Source organism: Panthera leo, chromosome B1, assembly GCF_018350215.1.
Source record: "Panthera leo isolate Ple1 chromosome B1, P.leo_Ple1_pat1.1, whole genome shotgun sequence".
Classification (NCBI taxonomy): Eukaryota; Metazoa; Chordata; class Mammalia; order Carnivora; family Felidae; genus Panthera; species Panthera leo.
In genome coordinates, this window is record NC_056682.1 from 73722681 (window position 1) to 73744725 (window position 22045).

The 22045-nt window shown below is 40.1% G+C and overlaps 2 protein-coding genes across 8 annotated transcripts in view; one reads left to right on the top strand and one right to left on the bottom strand.

The window, feature by feature from the left end:
* RNF175 (ring finger protein 175) overlaps positions 1-5412 on the top strand; it is a 47835-nt gene extending 42423 nt beyond the window's left edge. For 3 of the 4 annotated variants that reach the window (XM_042935254.1, XM_042935256.1, XM_042935258.1), the window contains exons 8-9: positions 2388-2489; positions 4635-5412. In XM_042935254.1, the coding sequence (XP_042791188.1) occupies positions 2388-2489; positions 4635-4755 (223 nt within the window). In that variant the 3' untranslated portion in view covers positions 4756-5412. The remainder of the gene's footprint in view (positions 1-2387; positions 2490-4634) is intronic. The other variant, XM_042935255.1, reaches the window with a different exon arrangement.
* Positions 5413-9915: 4503 nt separating this feature from the next.
* On the bottom strand, positions 9916-20485 carry TLR2 (toll like receptor 2). Of its 4 annotated transcripts, XM_042935260.1 has the most exons (3): positions 20067-20485; positions 14571-14677; positions 9916-12300 (listed from the first exon to the last, which is right to left on the bottom strand). In XM_042935260.1, exon 3 carries the CDS (start codon positions 12277-12279, stop codon positions 9925-9927), a length of 2355 nt encoding a protein of 784 aa, XP_042791194.1. In that variant the 5' UTR covers positions 12280-12300; positions 14571-14677; positions 20067-20485; the 3' UTR covers positions 9916-9924. The 4 variants fall into 4 exon arrangements, with proteins under 4 accessions (XP_042791194.1, XP_042791196.1, XP_042791193.1 ...); XM_042935262.1 differs by lacking the exon at positions 14571-14677 and having other exon boundaries at positions 20257-20485; XM_042935259.1 differs by lacking the exon at positions 14571-14677.
* Positions 20486-22045: the final 1560 nt, after the last annotated feature.

Genomic DNA, 22045 nt, shown 5'->3' on the forward strand with positions numbered 1-22045 from the left:
GTAACTCTGGATACCAAAGTTGTGTTTGGGTTGGCCAACAATCAGTATTTTAATTCTCTCCTAAATATAGGGGAAAAGAAGGTATCATTTATCTTTATAGTACAATATCAACTTTATAATATTGCTCTGCACTCAGTTCAACCCTCTGGCATTATGAGGTGGTTAAACCATCTGTCTTTTGCTTCTGAAGCCCACCTAACTCAGTAATACTCTAGATGTGCAGTGCCTATGACTCGGTTCTGTTTAATCTGGACAGATTCCATTTATTCAATCCTGAGAGTTAAAAAATGGAGTAAATGTATCTGAAATGCAATAGGAGACCTTACTCCTGACGTTTAAGCCTTACCATTTTAAGGCAAGAAACACAAAAATATCCCATATGGAGTTCTATGGTGGTTTTCCAGTGTGATACCTTTCCCAAAAAACTATCCTTCCAAGTCTGGCCCTAGTTTTAAATACGATTTACTTTTCAAGTGTTGGAACAGAGCCCCTTATACCATTTGCAAGTGGAAATATTTTCTCTCTCCACCTTTAAAACCCCTTAGGGATTGTTGTGCATGTGGGCATATGTAATCTAAAATGTAGTCACTTTTAAATTTGCTTTGTAGGGAGTACTGTTAATGGCCCATTTTAGCATGAATCATATTAGCAAGGAGTGGGTGAACGTGAGTCATATTAACAAGCTGGGGCAGGGGAAGGAATCTGAGTATTGCTCTGCAGCAACTCTGCCAGCTTGGAGACTTTTCAGGATCAAGATTTAAAGATGAGACAGGATATTAAGAGGACATGGACATTTCAATGCTGGCTCTATGACTCCTGAACTCTACCTATCTGGAAGATGAGGCCATACTCCAGCCCTTTTGAATAAAGGGCTGCAAGGGTTTGGGTTTAAAATCTTTGTTATAATGTTGCACCTGGGTGGCTCAGTCAGTTAAGCTTCCGGCTTTGGCTCAGGTCATGGTCTTGTGGTTCATAGGTTCAAGCCCTGCGTCAGGCTCTGTGCTGACAGCTTGAAGCCTGGAGCCTGCTATGGATTCTGTGTCTCCCTCTCTCTGCCCCTCTCCCATTCATTCTCTCTCTCTCTCTCTTTCTCATGCTGTCTCTTTCTCTCTCTCAAAAGTAAACATTAAAAAATTTGTTTATTAAAATCTTTGCTATAATACACCACTTTATGTTAATCCAAGCCTTTTGCAAAAATTACCCAATTCCAAAAACGTACAATAGTGGAAACTCTTAGTTACATACAGATCTAATATTGAGGAATTATACACATGGTCTTGACTGCTCTACACTCCCATTTATTAGGGAGGAGACTGCTACATCATTGCTGTTCACATGGACATGTAGCAGGCTAGTCAGAAAATCGTTTGATTTTGATTCAGAAAGCTACACTGGGATCAACGATTGTAAAAATAAATAAATAAATAGGATGGATCTCATTACTGTTACTCATTTTGCCCAAATCTACAATGTTGTGGAACCTGAGAAAATATATCTGCAAAAGTAGTTGGTTTTACGTGATTCACTCAAATATTTATTTAATAAATAGGCACTTAGGCACTGCATCAGGTGCTAAGGACAGGGAAGAATGAGACCTGGTCCCACAGGTTTCATGTGGTTCAGGAGAGACATGGATATACATAGAATGTCGTGCTACAGTGTGATAGGAGCTCTAATGGGAGCAATTGTGGGAAAAGACAGGGTTTGCTCTCAACTTTGGGGGCAAAGGGCCAAACTCTCCAGACAGGGAAATATATACAAATGAATTTGTAAATGCCTAGTGTTTCAGAATTTTATTAGGTTTATATTCTATTAAAAATAAATGCCTTCTTATCAGTAACAAAAAAAAAACTTAAGACTCATAAAGCTAATAGAAATTTCCATAAACTTATGGTTTATGACTACAAGTAACTTAAGCTTGTCTAGGTGCCTAAGACAAGTGTGATTATGTAGTAGGTAATGAATAAGGCACAAAACATAGAACAGGGAAACACTATGGTAAATCTATGAGAAACGCACAATTAGCGAGGCAAGGAGATGTATTAATACAGTGTGATGTTAAATATTGCTGTAAAAAAGCACTTTCATATTCTTTATCTAATTTAATTCTTGGGAGAATCTAGTGCAGCAAGAAGAACAGGTAAGGCCAAGAAGCTATGTAAACCTCGCAAGTTCCTAAAGCTATTACAGCTCTGACTGCAAGCTCACAGTCCTGGGGTTCCATTGGCCTACAGAATCTTCCTGAGAGTGATGTGCACAGTCAAGTCATGACTCACCTCCATTCTCACCCTCTACTTCATCCTGCAGTTGGGATCATTTCCATTATGCCATCATGAAGCAGACCTTGCCTCTTACTATCTAGAAACTTCCCTAACGAGATGCTTAAGCTTTCACGAATTCTGCATCCGAGGTTGGTGTATAGTTGGTAAAAAGCAGACTTGCCCTTACTGCAAAGAGAAGGTTGATTTGAAGAGGATGATCAGTAACCCGTATCCTTTAAAAAAAAAAATAAAAGTTGTGAGATATTATGTAAATGTTCTGGTAATGCATTCTTAAATCTAAATATTCATTATCTTCATTACAGTTTTAGCTGAAAGCTTTGTTTTCCCGTATCTATTTCAAAATTACTTACTAGTCTCTTTTCTCCCCTGTGCCTATGTTACTACTCTGGCTAGGAATTTAATGCCAAAAAAGATACATTATACTCTTTATAGTCCATGTATTCTACTATAAGGGCTTTAGTGGGAATGTGATGGGATATTGCAAGAGATGGGTAAATATATGGAAGGATTAGATAGATAGATGATAGCTATGTAAATAGATGATGGATGGATGGGTGGGTGGGTGGGTGGATGGATGGATAGGTAGGCAGATAGTTGGATGACAGGTAATGGGTGGATGGGATGAGTGGGTGGGTATATAAATATATAGACTGGAAATGAAATTTTAAAATCCCCAAATGTGAACTAGTATATATAAAAGTATTTTTAAGATATACTATATTTTATTATTTCCAGAATGAGTAAGGTTATTTTCCCCCTGGATTTGGTCTTTTAAATTCCTTGCCATGCCTCATCTTGTCTTAGGCTAAACCCTAGTGATAATAATATTGAAAGAAAATGAGGAACTACAGACAGCTTATGGCAGCAGCTAGGATTTTTATAGACACCAAGGTTCTCCATCTGAGGCCACAGGAAGCCTCAGTGGCCCCATCCAGAGCTGACCACAAAGACTTAGTCCTCAACCCCACTGGCTCAAGACCATAATACTGTAAAACCTTAGTTTGCAAGCATAATTCATTCTGGAAACATGCTTGTAATCCAAACCACTTGTATATCGAAGTGAATTTCAAGAACCATTGGCTCAGTTGTGATCATGTCACGTTCAGTGTCACGTACTACTTGTATTGCAAGACAATGCTCGTTTATCAAGCTAAAACTTATCAGAAATGTTTGCTCATCTTGCGGAACACTCACAGAACAAGTGACTCACAGTCCAAGGTTTTACTGTATATCTCTTCCAGGGGGTAAGTAGGATTGAAACATAGCCCCACCTTCAGCAGCAAACATTGAGAGGTTGGCATCAACCTGCCAAGTACTGTCTTTCCTCATACAAGACAGCCTTTCCAGACTTTCTGTGTACCAGTCACCTAAATTTTACAGTGCTGAGACACCTCCCTTGTTCCCTCTCCCCCTATTCTTTACCAACCCTGAATGTACAGTTTTAACAATGGCTGCCAGCGGCAATGCCCACACCTCTCTGATGACTGCAAATCAAGGAAAGATTTGCAATTAGGGCAGCAGAGGAGGGAGCATCTTTTTGTCTCAGGGCCATGCCACAGCAAGAGAGTACCTCTGTGGCCACCAGCTCCCTCTGGTGTGTGATGTTCCCTCCTCCTTCCAGTGCATCCGCTCTCTCTGAAGTTCCCTTCTGATAGGAGGAAACCAAGTCCCGAACTGCTTTTGGTTAACAACTTATAAAACTAAAATATATGCAGCTTTGTTATAATGTTGGTGATAATATGATCATAAATGTCACCTTAAATGCTCATTTAAATAACAAAGGACCATCAGTTACTCCATACAGTCTTGAGAGAATAAGCTTTTGAATATTACATGTACTCCTTTTACTGAGAGTCAGTAAAAAGAAAAGCTTCTTGGGGAATATTTGCCTTTATGTATGTAACATTGCTATTAGAGATATTATGTGTTAATTACATCCCCTTAGCACAATTTATCAAAGAAACTGGAAAAAGCATATCTTATCTGTGATGGTTTTCTTTTCAATACAGTGCCGAAGGCTGTTTTGGCTCACTTAAGGAAGTTTCCATGATCCTTGGTTTCCAGTGTCGTCATCTCCCTCTTCCTTTCTCTGTTAGTATATGACCCTTGCCTTTTGTTGTTTTACAGTTTGAGATTTTATTGTAATCTGTTTTATTGTTGGAAATTTGGTGTAATGTAAATAACAATGATAATCAAATGCTATAAAAATCACATAAGGGGCTTTTAAATGAGCATACAGAATTAAGAGGAAAGGAAATACTCACTGCATTGCTGATTATATTTGCAAATGATATTCATGAATATTTGTGCTACTTGGCTGTATATAGAGCAACCTCCTTAACTGAGATTTAGCTGGGAGCGCACACACTTTTTATATGGACAAATCCTGGATTGGCTTCGTTATTTGGTGGCCTGGCAACCCGTGGTGATTGGAATAGTTCAAGGCATTAATTATTCACTAGGGCTGGAATAGTACAGCAGACTTACTCCAGAAGCAATGTGTTGCGTGTTGAAATATTTTTAAATCCTTGATCCTACACTTAATATCGATATTCTTTTTTTTAATATCAGAGGTGATCCCCAAGAGTTTAGAGAACTGAGCCTTACCTAAGCAGTCTGTCTATGTGGAAAGAATTTAGAGAGAAGCTGAATGTCAAAAGTTCAGAAAAAAAACAAAAGTAAAACCAATGAATCTGTGAAGTAGCAATTAGTAAAAATTTATTGTGCACACATCTTAAAGATAGTTTGCAAACCAGGAGCACTCAGACCAAAACACAGAATGAGGCTCAGAGCTATATATTATAAAGCAGCTTATATAGTGTGGAGGCAGTGACTGTTTATTCTTCATGGTGATTGGTTACAATACGGGAATTTTCTTAAATGAAAGGGAATTGGTTAGTGATCACCTCATCTCAATTTGGGGAGAACAATTTAAGTTTTGCTTATGATTTTCAGGGGTGTAAGCAAGAAGTGATCTCGGTCAAGTTAGCTTTGCTTGTCCTGCAAAGTAAGCTAAATTAAGCTTTGCTTGTATGACTAACCTGGTTTTGTCCACTGAAGGAGTTTTCAAGTCTGGCCTCTGTTTGTGTTTGGTTTTAACATGAACAACAGAATAAACAAATAGAGCACACTTTGCATCTTTCCCCTTGTGATCATTTTCTAATTGATGCATGCAGCCCATTTGTTAGCACCCGCCATGGACATCCTACCTCTAATTTGGCTGATAATGTACTTCTTACCTACAACATTTAGTTACAACCGGTTCAACATCTTCAAAGACGTAGGCAGAGTTGTTAAGTAATCTACAGTTCAAGGAGATTACTGCAGCTTTGGCACCATAAAGGCCTCTGCGTAGAGGGCATTATTCCCAAAATGTCTAGCGCTAGGTGCCACAGCCCAGCCCATTCAAAGGGCCACAGCTGCACTGCATTTCCCGGGCCTGCCAAGTGCACTTGACCCATCCAAGGGTTGCATTAAAGTGGAGGAAAACCACTCTCTTCTTTTGTGCCACTCTGTTCACATGCACGCATGCACACACACACACACACACACACCATCACTGTTGCTGTACTCTGCTTTCATTTTCCTCATAGCACTTATCAACACCTGAAATCATACCATACATTTGTTTGTTATTGTTTGTCTCCCCTTCCAGGAAGGCAGAGAATTTTATCTATTTAGTTCCCTATTGTATCTCCAGCACTTGGAGCACTAGCTGGATATAATAGGCACTCAGTAATTATTTGCTGAAAGAATGAATTAATCCAGCAGGAGGGGGTAAAATAATTGGAATAGGAAAGAACTGTCCAAAAGAATTAACTCAAGAACGATACACTAGACTCCCCAAATTAATTTGCTTTAAATTGCTGGTGAGTTGTTGAACAGCGACCACCACACACATAATATCAGACATCTACTCTGCACACTTGAAGACATTACACTTGTATGAAGTAGAAAGGAAACACACCTACTGTCAAAAACATAGGCCATGTTCTTAACTTAATGCTATTCAAAGTTCTATCACAGCCATAATGAAAAAACTCACACTCAGATTTTTTCTACCTGTTGGTAATTTTCCTTCTTGAAACTTCCCAATCCTTCAGTATTATGATTGACTCACCATCCAGATTATTAGATTGAACTCTGATTTATTTCCCTATTCAGCAAATATTTCATTAATTCAATACTTATTCCATACCAGGCATGGGCAAGGATTAACGAGAGAAAATAAGATTCCTGAGCTTATAGTCTATTGACAAATAAAAACATGTCACTGTTGGATAAAGCACTACCTTAAAGTGTTTTCTTCTATAAAAGGAGCCCTTAAATTGACCTCTGATGCATTTCCCATTTATCTTTTATGAACAGCTGCAGGAGGATAGCCTTTAGAACCCTTTGCAACTCAGGGAGAGTAAACCGTATGTGTCTGCATAGAATTCTAAATGACCCTCAGAGTTCAGAAATGTTGGATAATCACTAAACAATCTCACACAAAACAATAAAGATGCCATTCCCTTCATAGTTTAGGCATTGAACACCTCATCCCAATTTTTTGAATATGTATATATACGTTGAAAAAATTATGGAGGGCTATACACTACACAGTTACCAGTGGTCATCCCAAGGTGAAGGGGGAAGAGTGGATTCGTTCTTTCTATGCTCTTACCTCGCGTCCAAAATTTCTACAGTGAACATGTTTAACATTTGCGATGAGAAAAATAAAGATTATTTTTATATTACTTCAAATCTATCAATTAACCATGGAGCTATTTCGATTGCTGTTTAAATTACTGAAATTAAATCTACAGACCAAGTCCATGTTAAATTTATCTGGTTCTCATGATAATTAACATTGTACTTAATGGAGGACATAGAGAAGTAAAGCAAATAGTCCATAATTGCCTTTGGCTTCTGTAGCATCTCAAGTTTCCTTCTCCTGAACTTGTCCATTTTTTTCTTAGACTAGCTACTGTTTCCTCCTTTATACTTCCCAGGAATTGTTATGAGAGAGAAGAAACACTGTGAGTTTCCCCAGGCCTAAAATCTGCTATGCACTTAAGGAATTTATTTCTCTGGGATTTTTTTCTACAAAAAAAAAAAAAACAAAAAACAAAAAACAAACAGGGTCCCTTGTATCACTGCTAGTACCCATAAGAGAAAAATATACATTTATAAACTATAATCTGTAAGATGAATCACTTCTTGGGGAAAAAAATAATAGCTAACATCCACTACCGGCATCCCTATTACCCCATGCAAACATCCATGGTTCCCGTTCTCAGAGGTTTGGTCCTCTTGCCCCCCTCACCCCTCCAGAGGGAGTGGGAACCAAGGGGCATGCACTCATTGGTTTACTTACCCTGCTGTACATTCAGACCTACATCATACCCTTTGATGTAGATATTACTGTTCCTATTCTAAGGGCAGGAGAATATTTGGGGACAGGTTAAGTGACTTGCCCAAAGATACGCATCTACTGACCCAGGTTTTTCTGACTCCAGAGCTCAATGAAGCACACGAACCCAGTTCTGGCTGAGAACTAAGCAGGTCAGGTCATTTCTACTCGGTCATTTCTATTCAGGTCATGATCTCACAGTTTGTGAGCCAGAGCCCCACATGGGGCTCTGTGTGGACAGTGCAGAGCCTGCTTGGGATTCTCTTTCTCGCCCTCTCTCTCTGCCCCTCCCGTGCTCACCTTCTCTCAAAATAAATAAACATTAATAAAAAAAAAAAAAAAAAAAAAAAAAAGAACTGAGCAGGTCAGAGGAGGTTAGCTTCCTTTCACATGTGGTTCCCAACTTAAGAAATTTGTGTCTAATCAGCGAATAGTTCTTAGCTTATTTCATTGCATTAAATGCAATGTAGTATTAACTCTAGCTTATAAAAATTAACATATGGAAGTAGTATCTATCTTTTAAATTATTGTGTATCAAATATTTTTTGAGTCACGTTGAGGAATTGCTAGGTATATACTTGTTTATTTTTTTTTAATTTTTTTTTTTTTTACGTTTATTTTTGAGACAGAGAGAGACAGAGCATGAACAGGGGAGGGGCAGACAGAGAGGGAGACACAGAACTGGAAGCAGGCTCCAGACTCTGAGCCATCATCCCAGAGCCCGACGCGGGGCTCGAACTCACGGTCTGTGAGATCGTGACCTGAGCTGAAGTCGAACGCTTAACCGACTGAGCCACCCAGGCGCCCGGTATATACTTGTTTAAAGATCTACTTACTTCACATGTGCTTTTGTAAATGTTCAGAGGAAAAGAGAGCCTTTTTTAGAATCAGAAACAAGACTTTTTCAGGAGAAAAAAGCAAGATGCTGCAGGAGAAATGGATGAGAAGACAGGGACCGAGAGCCAGAGTAACTAGACACTAATCAGAACTTCACCCAGAGGTAAAGGCTGAAGGAAGATTAGAGTCAGGGATGTGGGAGGCTTCTTTCGTGGTCTTCTAAACTAAGTATTTCATTCACACTTGACCCTTGAACAACACAGATTAAAACTGCATGGGTCTACTTATGCTCAGATGTATGGTTTTCTTAATAACATGTTCTTTTCTCTGGCTGACTTTAGTGTAAGAATACCACATACAATAATATATATAACATACAATATGTGTGTTAATTGGCTGCTTATGTTATCAGTAAGGCTTCCAATCAACAGTAGACAACTAGTAGTTAAGGTTTGGGAAGTCAAAAGTTACACACACAGATGTTTGAGTGTGCAGAGGGAGGGGGTACATCACTGCCCCTAAGCCCTGCCTTGTTCTACGTCAACTGTACTTCATTAGTTTCATTTTCATGGGAAGCCACAATTTACTGTATATTGTGTTATATATCCTTTCTCAAGTAACTATGACTGGAGAAACCTATCAAACACCCAGAAAGACAGACCCAGTTCATGTGAAAATACACCATCTAGGTACTTTGCATACTGTAAAGTTTAATGCAGACTCAAGGCACTTCTTTCTAGGAACAGCAACAAGTTTGGCTGAGTGCACCAACCTTTTGCCTTCTTGTTCTTGAGAGCAGTCACACAGTGAGGAAACAGCTAAGTGGGGTAGAGAATGCCATCTGCAGACATGGATGAGTATCCTTGCAGAAAACTAACCAACACATTCATGGGAAATCTGTTCCTTCGTGCTATTTCCTAATGAACTAAACCAATTGCCACAGATAATTCAGATGTCAATAATCGACTCAGATCATGATCATCTCATAGGATTAATAAAAAGCCAAGAACATTTAATTTTTAATCAGGTAGTTTTTATAAAACAGCACTCTAGAGGCACCTGGGCAGCTCAGTCAGTTAAGCGTCCGAGTCTTGATTTCAGCTCAGGTCATGATCTTCACAGTTCGTGAGTTTGAGCCCCACATTGGGCTCTGTGCTGACAGCACAGAGCCTGCTTGGGATCCTCTCTCCCTCTCTCCCAGCCCTCCCCACTCCCCCAAAAACAATAATAAAACATTTAAAAAAAACCAGCACTCTAGACAAAATATGAACAGTTTTAGTGGTTTTAGTAAGCAAGCCTTCAAATGACAGTGCATTTATGTGGTCCACCTATAACTGTCAGAATGGACTCAGCTACAACTAGTGATATAAAGACCACCACCAAACCAAGACTGGCCTTTAATGAAAGAACCTAGGACTTTATTGCAGTTCTCAAGTTTAACCAAAACCCTTCCTGCTGAGCTTCGTCTGTGGGCCACTCCAGGTAGGTCTTGGTGTTCATTATCTTCCGCAGCTTACAGAAACGCTGGGGGATGGCCTTTTTCTCAATGGGCTCCAGAAGAATGAGAATGACAGCATCGTTGTTCTCATCAAACAGACGGAAATGGGAGAAGTCCAGCTCGTACTTGCACCACTCACTCTTGACAAAGTTTTCAGAAAGCACAAAGATGGTCTTGTGGCTCTTCTCGATGGAGTCGATGATGTTGTCGATAATCCATTTGCCGGGAATGAAGTCCCGCTTGTGAAGACACAACTTGAAGGGAGGGTCGAAGTGCTCCAGCTCCTGGACCATAAGGTTCTCCACCCAGTGGGAATCCCGCTCGCTGTAAGACACAAAGGCGTCATAGCAGAGGTCCCGCTGGGGAGCTTTCCTGGGCTTCCTTTTGGCCTGGAGCCAAGCCCACATCATTTTCAGGTACCACAGCCCGTGGAAACGGTGGCACAGAACCCCCGTGAGCAGGATCAACAAGAAAAGGACACAGCACACGGCAGACACCAGAGCTGCCCTGTGGCATTCAGAAGCTGGGAGATGGGTGTCCTGAACCCGCTGGCCCCGCACATAGAATGGAGAGTCACACAGGTAATTGTGTGGCCAGTCGGTCAGGGTCTGGGCCAGTGCTTGCTGCTCCCGCGTGAAAGACAGGAATTCACAGGAGCAAATGAAATTGTTGCCGCCAGCTTCCAAAGTCGTCAGTCTTTGAAAAGAATCAAGTTGCTCCTTAGAGAAAGTGTTTATTGCATTTCTGCTGATTCTCATGACCTGTAACATGGGTAAGAAGGAGGCATCTGGTAGAGTCTTCAACTTATTTCTGGAAATATAAAGTTCTTTGAGTTGTGGCAAAGTCAGAGAAAATGAATTGAGATTGTTATTGCTAATATCTAAAATTTCCAGTGTCCAGGGGATGCATCGGGTTAAGCTGTATATTCTGGTGTTGGATAAGTTCAAATATTTCAACTTTTCTGGCCACTGACAAGTTTCAGGCATAGAAAGATAACTGTTCTTACTAATATCCAGGTTAATCAAGTTTTTCAGAGTAAGCAAAGTTTCTCCGGTTTTTTCTAATGATTTCAAACGATTTTGCCTTAAAATTAAGGTTTGTAGGAGGGGCCAGGCATGCTCACAGGCTGCATTTCTCAAGTATTCTTCAACCATTAAATTGTCACTGAGATCCAAATATTCTAATGATTTTAAATGTTGTGAAAGTAAACAAGGAACCAGAAACACCTTACTGCTTTCTACTGTGATTCTTTTAACTCTTTCTGTAAGTGAATACACACTACTCAGATCATAAAACGAGTAGAAGTATGGAATGACCAACCTCCGTACTGTTAATGTCTCTATCCCACCTACGCTTCCAATTTTGCCCATGTCAGATACGTCAAAGTCGCCAAGCCCATGGAGAGTACAGTCCTCAAACTCTACTTCTAACACTCCAGAAACATAATTCAACAGTTTTACAAGTTCGCTAAAACTTCCATCAGTGATTTTCACGTTTCTAAACGTCCACTTTTTAATCGACGTATTTGTTTCATTGATGGATGCTTTTGAAAAATGTAAAGTGTTCAAATGAGTATCTCTCAGTTCCAAATGTTCCACAGAACTTAAAAGATCTACAAAAATCTCCAGCAGCAAATCAGGCTGTTTCATACGAAGGGCCAGATGGCTGATGTTCTGAATGGACTTCAAACTCTCTGGCTCATACTTCTGGAGATTTGAAGCATCAATCTCAAGTTCCTCAAGAAAAGTCAGCCCAGCAAAATCCTTTTCCTGAATCGCAGTGAAACTGTAAGTATTTCCTACTTTCAGAATTCGCAAAGTTGTGAGCTGAGAAAAAAGAGGTGTTTGCCCAAGTGATTTGTAAGGATTTCCCAGCAAGTTTAAGAACTTCAAGGAAGAAAGGGGCCTGAACCACGAGGATGATAAATTAGATATGTGATTATAGGATAAGTCCAAATGTTCGAGACTCCTCAGGGAAAAAAAAGAATCTTCCTCTATCGTGTTAATTTCATTAGACTCCAGCCTCAGAGCCCTGAGGTTCACACAGCCCTGCAGGTCACTGTTGCCAATGTAGGTGATCTCGTTGTTGGAGAGGTCAAGGCTTCTAACAGTTGCCGTGAGTCCTGAGGGGATGGAGTTTAAAGATCTGGAGTGGCCCTCGCAGACGCCCGTGGAGTCACAGGACAGAGAAGTCTGATGAGGGGCCACTTCCTTGGAGAGGCTGGTTACAGCCCCCAAGACCCATACTGTCCACAAAACACGTGACATTGTCCAGTCCAGTAATTCAACCTACAAATAAAAGAGGTTCAAATGAGTGACTGTGTTTGACAGTATATCACGATTCCAGTTCTTGAGAAATGTTTTGTAAGGTATAACGCGCGCACACACACACAGAGCTACCTGGAAATAACAGAGCGGCAAGTGGAAAGTATGAATGGGGATATGTTGCTGCCACACCCAGCAACACCAACACGGACATTCGGCCACTGTGCCATGACCTCAAGATCCAATGCCATCTAGGAGTACAGAGCAAGACTCACTATGCATGAGCTGAAAGAATGAGTCAATGAATGAATGGAGGAATGAACAAGCAAGCAGGTTTAACACGAGCGAGGCTTAATTAACCCTATGGATTTACAATCACCTACTCACGCACTTCAAGCCTTCTTGTATTTAAGCATGCCTCTTCCCTGCCTCAATGCCCGCTGGGAGTTAGAGATCTCACAGAGCCCGCCTGCAGCTCTCACTGGAACAGCGTTCACTGACTGCAGCTCCAGCGGTAGCATGGTCTTTCACCAAAAAAAAAAAAAAGGTCCTGTGCTCCCATGCTTCACCTACTCCTAGCAGACAGGAGGGATGCTGGGGACCCCAGGCAGAGCGAGGCGGTTTGCTGGGCTGAGGGACAATCAGACCATCGGAACCTTCTCTTCCTTGCAGAAAAGTAAGTGCAGAAAGTAGTGCTCCAGTCTGGATGTGGGGGGAGTAAAGCTGTCTGCACACTCTCTCCCACTGCTAGTTTACAACCGTGAATCCAGCACTCTCTTTCTGCCCACCTCCTGGGTCCTATATCCCTCTTTGGCTCTATTCGGCTCTCTCGTTCCTGCTGTCTGTACTCCTTTGCTCACTACATTAGCTCTACAAAACAATTTTAAAAATTTAACCCCAAGAAGAAAATTTTTGTGGGTAAAACTAATTTCCCACATGCACAGAATCTGAGAGATTACGAAGGCCCTAGGCCTATATAATTTATAGGTACAGAGAATTAAAATATAAATAACGTTAATACACACTTGGCTGGGAAATTTAATGGCTGTTGCTGCCAGATTTTTTACAGCCACGCCAGTGCAACTGCTCGGCATCCCCTCCTGTCTCTTTTAGATAAATGGGGCCATACCATGCATACTTATTCTGGATTTTCACTTCTCACCTTACAATATGGCTTGACACCTTTTTCCATCCATATAAACAGACGTTTCTGATTTTTTCCCAATGGATCACAGCATTTCATAATATGGATAACCCATAATTTGCATTCCCATCAGCACCGTATGACAGTTCCAACTGCCCTCTCTTGCCATCACTTTGCACTGCCACTCTTTTTAATTTCAGCTATTCTGGTAAGCGGTGTAATCTCATCCGAGTCTAAATTTCATTTCCTGGACTAATAATGAACCTGAACACCTTTGCATATGATCATTTGGAATCCTCATTTGTAATGTGCCTGTTTCAGTTTTTGGCCTACTGTTTTCTATTGGGTTGTCACTATTATAATACTTATTATAAATATTAAATTATATATAAATAAAGATATATACTCTGGAAATGGAAGGAAGATACATATGTTACAAATACAAGCATTCCTCAGAGATACTGCAGGTGAAGTTCTGCCATAATAAAGTGACTATCACAATGCAGCCATTGAAGTGAATTCTCTAGTTTCCCAGTGCATATAAAAGCTATGTTCACACTACACAGTACTCTGTTAAGTATTCAAGGTCTAAAAAAAAAAAAAAAAAAGAAAAAAAAAAGTACATACCTCATTTAAAAATGCTTATTGCTAGGGGCACCAGGGTGGCTCAGTCAATTAAGTGTCCGACTTTGGCTCAGGTCATGATCTCACAGTTCGTGGGTTTGGGCCCCGCGTCGGGCTCTATGCTGACAGTTCAGGGCCTGGAGCCTGCTTCGGATTCTGTGTCTCTCTCTCTCTCTCTCTGCCCTCCCCCACTTGCACTGTGTTTGTGTTTCTCTCTCAAAAATAAATAAACATAAAAAAATAGTAACAAATTTTTAAATGCTCATTGCTGAAGAATGCTAACCATCATCTGAGATTTCAGTGAGTCATAATCACTGAACATAGATCAACATAATGAATATAACAACAATATTGAATATAATATTGCCGGAATTACCAAAATGTGCCACAGAGACACAAAGTGAGCAAATGCTGTTGGAAAAATGGCAGCGACAGACTTGCTCAATGCAGGGTTGCAACACACACTTGTAAAAAACACAGTATCTGCAAAGTGCAACAAAGCCAAGTGCAATAAAACAAAGTATGCCTGTATCTTCTTCCACTCTGCCGCTTTCCTTCTTGCTTGGTGGAATCTTCTGATAAACAGATGTTCTTAAATTTTCTGTTCTGTTTCTTTGTAGTAATTTTTGTGTCCTGTTTAAAAAATATTTTTTTACATTATCATGAAGATATTCTCTTTATTATTTTCTAAATCTTTATTGCTTTGCCTTTCATAGGCCTATAAACCACATGGGATTAATATTTGAGGTAGCAGACAGGATCCATTTCATTTCCAAAATGGATATTCAATTGACCCAGCACCATTTTTAAAAAGATCACTTTGGGGAGACACTCAACAATATTACTTTTGTCAACAATCGCATGTCCTCATAGGGGTGAGTGTGTTTCAGTGTTCTCTATTCTGATCCAATGTCTGTCTTATCCTTGTACTGGTACCACTACATTAAGTGTATAACATAACTTAATATGTTATTGGAGGGAGGTGGGGTGGGGCGCAAGCCCTTCCTGCTTATTGTTTTTCTTCAAATGAGGCTTGGTTAATCTTGGCATTTGCATATTCTTATAAATTACAGAATCATCTTATCCGTTTCAAAAACAAAACTTGTTTATTTTAAATGGCAATACTATGAATCTGTAGGTCAATTTGGGAATTACTGACATTGTTACAATAATGAATCTTTCAATCCATGAGCAGGATACATCTTTCCATTTATTTAGGTTTTTCTTTAATTTATCATAATATCTTACAGTTTTCTGCACAGAGGTCTTGAGCATATTTTGTGATATTTATTCCCAGGCATTTGACATCTTCTAAGCTTTAAAAACAATAATACATACTTATGTGTGGTATATATTTATTTCAGTTAAATTTTATGTATTTACCATGCACTAATCAACCCTGCTAAATTGATTTAGTAATTCCAGTTTGTAGATTTTTATCTTCTATGTACACAATCACATCACTCAGATATAATAATGTTTTTTCTTTTTTCCAATCATTATACCTTTACCTTGTTTTCTTGATTACTGAATGTTGAATCTTATCAAATTCTTTTTTCTCTTCCTGTATCTACTGAGATAATAACATGAACTACCTCCTTTACTATGCTAATACTGGTGATTACATTAATTGATTTAGTGTTAAGACAATGTTGCAGTTTTAGAAGAAATCCAAGTTAGTCTGGATATATTACCCTTTTTATATTTTACTGGATATATTTATTTACTAATATTTCCTTAGAATTTTTGCAACTATATTCAGAAGTAAAATCACCCTACACATTTCCTTTCCTCTCCTTTCACCAATGCCACCTTCTAAGACTGCAGTTTTTGTTATTATTTGTACATTTTTCTTGTTTTTGTGAAATATATTAAATATGCTTAACAGCTACAGAGCTATCCAGATTTTCTTTTTATTCATCTTTCAGCTTTGATAAGTTGTGTTTTTCAAGGAATTTATTGTTTTCGTTTAATTATGCAAATATATTGACACAGCCAGTTATATCATCCTCTTACTATTTTAATGTTTGTAAGACCTATAGTGAGGTTCCCTATTTCATTCCTTAGATGAGTAATTGGTGCCAGCTTTTTTTATTGTCCTGTCTGTGGTTTATCATTCTTTACAAACGTTTTCAAAAACCAGATTCTCAGTTTATAGATCCTCTATTTCTTTTCTCTTTCACTAATTTCTATTCTTCTAATACTATTTCCTTCCTTCTGCTTTCTCTAGATTTTATTTTATTCTTCTTATTCTAATTTCTTTTTTTTTTTATTTTTTTTAAATGTTTATTCATTTTTGAGAGACAGAGAGAGACAGAGTGCGAGCCAGGGAGGGGCAGAGAGAGAGAGGGAGACACCAGAATCCAAAGCAGGCTCCAAGCTCTGAGCTGTCAGCACAGAGCCTGACGCAGGGCTGGAACCCACGAACTGTGAGTTCATGACCTGAGCCTAAGTTGGACCAGCGCCCCTCTAATTTCTTAAGGTAGATGCTTGCTCATTAATTTGCAGTCATTCTTCATTCTAATATATTCATTTAAGACCATAAATTTTCATCTAAGCACTACGTTAGCTATATTTTCCATGGCTTTTCCTCTGCTGTTCTTCCCATATTTTGCCTCTTCAAGTTTCAGTCTCGAAATTTTCTTCTAATCTATTTTCTAGCTTATTCTTCTTTCTTCAGCTGTGTTTAATCTATCGTTAAATCCATCCACTGCTTTTAAATGTTTGGTTATTGCTATTTTCATTTATTTAATTTCTGCTAGATTCTTTTCCCCGTCTGCTATGTCATTTTTTTGTAGTTTCCAGCTCTCTGCCAAAATTTTGAATCTTGTCTTTCATCACCTTGAACACAGTAAGCATGTGATAGGCTGCATAGCACTTCTAACAGGCTTGAAGGGCAGGGAGTTAAAGGTGGAGGTCTAGGCCAATCATAGATGGAAAGGTAAGGCTGAACTAGAGGAAACCAAGTCCTCACGTAGATTGTAGCACAGCTCTGATTTATCTGGATGGCTCAGACATTCTTAGTCTCTGAAAATGGATTAAGATGATTTCTGGAATAGCTAGTGCTCACAGGTACCTGCACGCAAAGGAGAATTTTCTCCAGAAGACAGTAATGTTATCCTAGGCCTCAAGTTTCTTTCTACAAACAGTGTTTCAAGTTGAATGTCCAGTAAACAATAAAAAACAAGCAGGTACTAAAGGAAGCAAGATAATGAGTATGAGAGGAGCAGAAACAGCGGCAATGGAAGCTAGCCTATAAAGACTAAACTATAAAGATCTAGTATCGTACCCACCTCTAAAACTGATGGTGGTTAAGATGAGATGAGATTACTGTTTGGTACTGTATTTATTCCATTGTCTTTCTGCTTAATTAGTTATTGAAAAAAATCATCTTAGTATAACTGTACTGGGCAACGAAAATTTACTTGATTTTTTTCCATTTTGTAATAAATAGCACAAATCTTAAGAAATCTATACTAGTTTTCGGCTAAGATTTAAAGGTCAAATACATCTATTCTAAATTTGTCCTAGCCTTTTGTCTCTAAAATGTAAAATTCATACGAGCCGAGATCTTGGGCTATTTCATACAAGTATTATATGGTACCTATTGCATGGTGGGTTCTCAACAAATAATAATTACTGATGATGCTAAAACTGCCATTAACAACTTGACACTGAAGATCACAGTCACTTCTATTCCTTTCATTTCCTCTATACATTACAGCATGGGGCAGAGAGCTCCTCAGAGTAAGACATGGAGAAAGGGAAAAGCAATGGCTAAAGTTAGACCAAGTAGAGTCATATCTAATGAGAGTTGTGGGTCTGCATAAAGCATAAAATCATCTGCTTACAGAATTCAGAAAACTGGGGCACCTGGGTGGCTCAGTCGGTCAAGCATCTGTCTCTTAGTTTCAGCTCAGGTCACAATCTCAGGGTTCGTGAGTTCAAGCCCCACATCAGGTTCTGTGCTGGCAGTGCGAATCCCTGCTTGGAATTCTTCTCCCTCTCTCTTTCTGCCTCTCCCCCACTCTCTAAATAATTAAGTAAATAAATAAATAAACTTTAAAAAAAACAAAGAATTCAGAAAATTGACAGAGTGGTGAGGAATCACTGGTCCAAGACTCAGGAAAAGATGGCAGTCTGACAAGTAAGCCTGGCATTACAGGCAACTTCTGCTGTGCACATCTGCAGAAGCAGAATTGAGAGGAAGTTGAAGCCCTGTTGTCCCCAGAGAAACCCAACCAGATACCCACTTCAGGGTGAGGGCTATAATGGCTGAGTAAAGCAGGAGTGGAGAAGGGCCCCAGGGCCCCAGGCACAGTTGAGAATTGAAAGCACACTCTCCATGAAGCCACGGGCAGGGAAAAGGCTATACCTTATGTGAATAAGGATCTCAGAAATCTCTGCCCTCTGGCCCTGGATGAAGCCAGCCTTCTAGAAACCTCCTCTAAAAAATCAGAACTCCAGGCCTGCCACATACACTGGTGTGGATCAAAATATTAAAAGACAGAATAAAAATTTGGGGGAATTGAATAAAAAAAATGAGTTCCCAAATTATAAATGCATATCGATTCCCCAATAAAAAAAATAAAGAATAAAAAAAGAATAAAAATTTAAAATAATAAAGAATAATTAAAAATAATAAATAACAATAAAATAATAAATCAGTAAGTTGTGTATTGAATTAATAAATAATGATATTAAGTAATAATAAAGCCTAAACATTTTCTTAAAGAGTATAAATTCCTCACCCAGCCTGAAAACAATGGAATAATATCCTCAAAGAGCAGAGAAGACATACCTGCCAATCTACCTGTCGGTACCCATTTAAATTATCATTTAAGAGTAAAGGTGAGATACACATTTTCAGACATTCAAAACCTAAAAACCAAAAAAGAATCTTTATCTATACTCCATCATTGAAAGAAGGACCCAAAAACATGTTCTTCAGCAATATGGAAAATAAACCCGGTAAGAGTAGGCAGCAAGAAACTATGGTTGCATTTTTTTAAATTTAATAATTGATAAGAAAGAAGATACCATTCAAAAACTCAAGCATGGCTTTTGGTATGAGGAAAAAGGAATGTAAATTTTAAATGCTATTGTGGAGGAAAACAATTTTAACAAGCAAGCCTCTTATTTGTAAGAAGTAAATACAACTTACATTTATTACTAGATCTTTGTAAGGAGGTCACACCCACAATGCCCTATACCATAAAATCATGTTCATTTACTATTTAACCAACCAAGCCAAATTCTTAAGGGAAACAATACAAAAAATTAACTGATAGCTTAGAAACTTATAAAACATGCTGCAAACTTGTGACAATTTTCGTAAAATAAGAGCATCATAAAAAGTTTAAAGATGCAAATGTTCTCCGCTTAGAAGAGGAAGAAACTTAAAATACTGGTGAACAAGTCAAAATAGGATGATTGCCATTTCCTTTTTTTTTTTTTTTCCCCTCTACTTTCAAGTCAGGCCATCCTATCTATCACTTGCTTTCTGGTAAAGTTCTTAGTAACACTGCAAACAGGACCTTCTTCTGCAAGATTAGTATCATCTCAGCCAGCTGAGCTGTTTGTTTATACTTGAACAATCAATCAATTTCTCTCCCTCCCTCTCTCTCTCTCTCTCTCTCTCTCTCTCCCCCTCCCTCCCTCCCTAAAAAACAAACAAAAACAGTAAAAACACTATCCTGTCTTGTGGCTAAGTTCTAAACACAAGTTCTCATTTCCAGAATTTGGAGAGCTTAGAAGGAGAACTTCAGGGCATTCTTTAAAGAACTCGCCTAAGCTTAAATGCTCTAAATTATTTTCTCATCAGAGACATAACTCAGATGGCGCATGAAGCCGGGCTCGGGGTTAGTGAGCGAGAGTCCCAGGCAAATCCTGAGTCCTGAACTTTTCCCACTTCTCAGCCACAGTGATGGAAATCCAACTTTGAAAGTTAGGTCCCTGCAGTAACTCAGGAGCGCAGACAAACCACCAGCGGGAAGCACGCGTGCCGTCTGAAAGCCCTTACCTGACCCTCGTCGTCAGGGCTCGGAGTGGAGGGTGGCGCGCAGGCTGGGGCTGCGGGAGCTTCGGCGACCTAGCGCCCCGTGTGCAACCGAGAGGGAAGCAGGGAAACCCGGCGCACCCCGGCGGAGGGCTACGGAGCGAGGACGCCAGCAGAGCGCGCTCTCGGGCGCGGCAAGAAAGGCCCGACGTACCCGGGAGATGGCGGAGCCGCCCCGGGCCGCGTCTCCTGGCGGCCTCCGGACGGACGCGACGCGCCTGGGCCGAGGCTGGGAGCGAAAGGAAACGTGCGCGCGGCGGGCGCGCGTCCTCGCCGGGTGCGGGAACCTTCTGTCGCTGAGCACACCGCCGCGCAGCGGAGGAGAGACCGTGTGGCCGCGCGCCTTCGCGGCCGCCTTTGTCCCCGGGCTGCTTCAGGTGACCTCGACTGAGGTTGCGGCCCACCCGAGGCGGCCCGAGTCCGAGGAGGGCGCTGGGAGGGAAAACAGAACCGAGATTGGTAGCGGCCCCCGCGTGGGAATTTCCGAAGCACAGAGGAAGATTTCGCAATCCCAGTAGCCAGTTACCCAACTAGTATCATCCAGAAGCTTTGGCATTCAGAGCCTCACGTTACCCAGAAGCACACCGTCTTTAAATTCCACTTCCCCGTTCTTGTCCATCCTTGGGAGCCCCTATTCGTGCCTATCCCCCCCTCAACAATTTGTATCTCCAGGGTCCACTTCCACCAGCAAGTCTATACTCTCTTATATTAAAATAGCTCTCACCAGTCACTATCTAGATCAACATAGGAAATTTTGCCTGAGGAGCAGATAAGGACATTTTTTGTTTTAAATCCTGGGGCAGCCCCTGGTGGTGCACTGACTGTAGCACCTATTTCCCATCCCTACTCTTCTCATGAAAGATGTGGGGCTCCAAAGGATTTTGAATCCAAATTCTAACCATGCTCAGTTCCATCACCACCTCTCAAAGTAATTGAAAAACAAAGACTAAGGTTTTTTTCCTTGCCGCAGAAACTAGTGAAGAATGTTCATAAGGGAAACAAATTACCTTTTAAAAATTAAGCTGCCTTAATAATATTCATAGAGTACATTTTATATTCATAACTGTGTTTGATCTTCACGAATCGAGGCAGAGGAAGCATTCTTGCTCCTCTTTCGCACACTAGGAAATGCCATGCAAATTGTGGCAGAACTGAGATTTGAAATGAGAATTTTACCTTTCTCGAGCTGCATTCCACATCCCTAATCCTCATTAAGCGTTCCAATATCAGGCAAACTTAATCAGGAAGCAGGAGTGAACTTGAGAGGATGGAGTCTGATTTTCCATTCAGGTTACAGACTATGTGGATATTTCTCTCTCCCTGATGATCCAGGCTCTGCAGCCGCCTGAAAAGACTTTGTTCTTACCACTTGAAAATCTCCACCTCTCTTCCTCAGGAGTTCTCAAGTGTATAGGTAAGAAAACTTATTCCCAATATTTCCCCCCTGAATCTAAAAACCTCTGTTCTTTCTCTGTATGTCTTTAATTGAACTGCCTGGATTAACTGTTACTGCTTTGTAATCCCAAAACTTCTTAGAATGTTCGGCAAAGTCAGATAGAAATCATTTATTTCCCCACAAGTTATTACCAGTGTCATCTATATACAATAAAGATTATTTTACAGTTAGCAAAGCTGTTAGCACGTTCTGCTTAGGCACAGACCTTATTCTTGCTCAGTCATAAACATTTTCAAAGCTCTTTCTTTTTTTTTTTTTAATGTTTATTTATTTTAGAGAGAGAGAGAGAGACAGAACACGAGCAGGGTGGGGGGCAGAGAGAGAGGAAGACATAGAATCCAAAGCAGGCTCCAGGCTCTGAACTGTCAGCACAGAGCCTGACACGGGGCTTGAACTCACAAACCGCAAGATCATGACCTGAACCGAAGCCGGACGCTCAACTGACTGAGCCACCCAAGTGCCCCAAAGCACTTTCAAATATATCTTT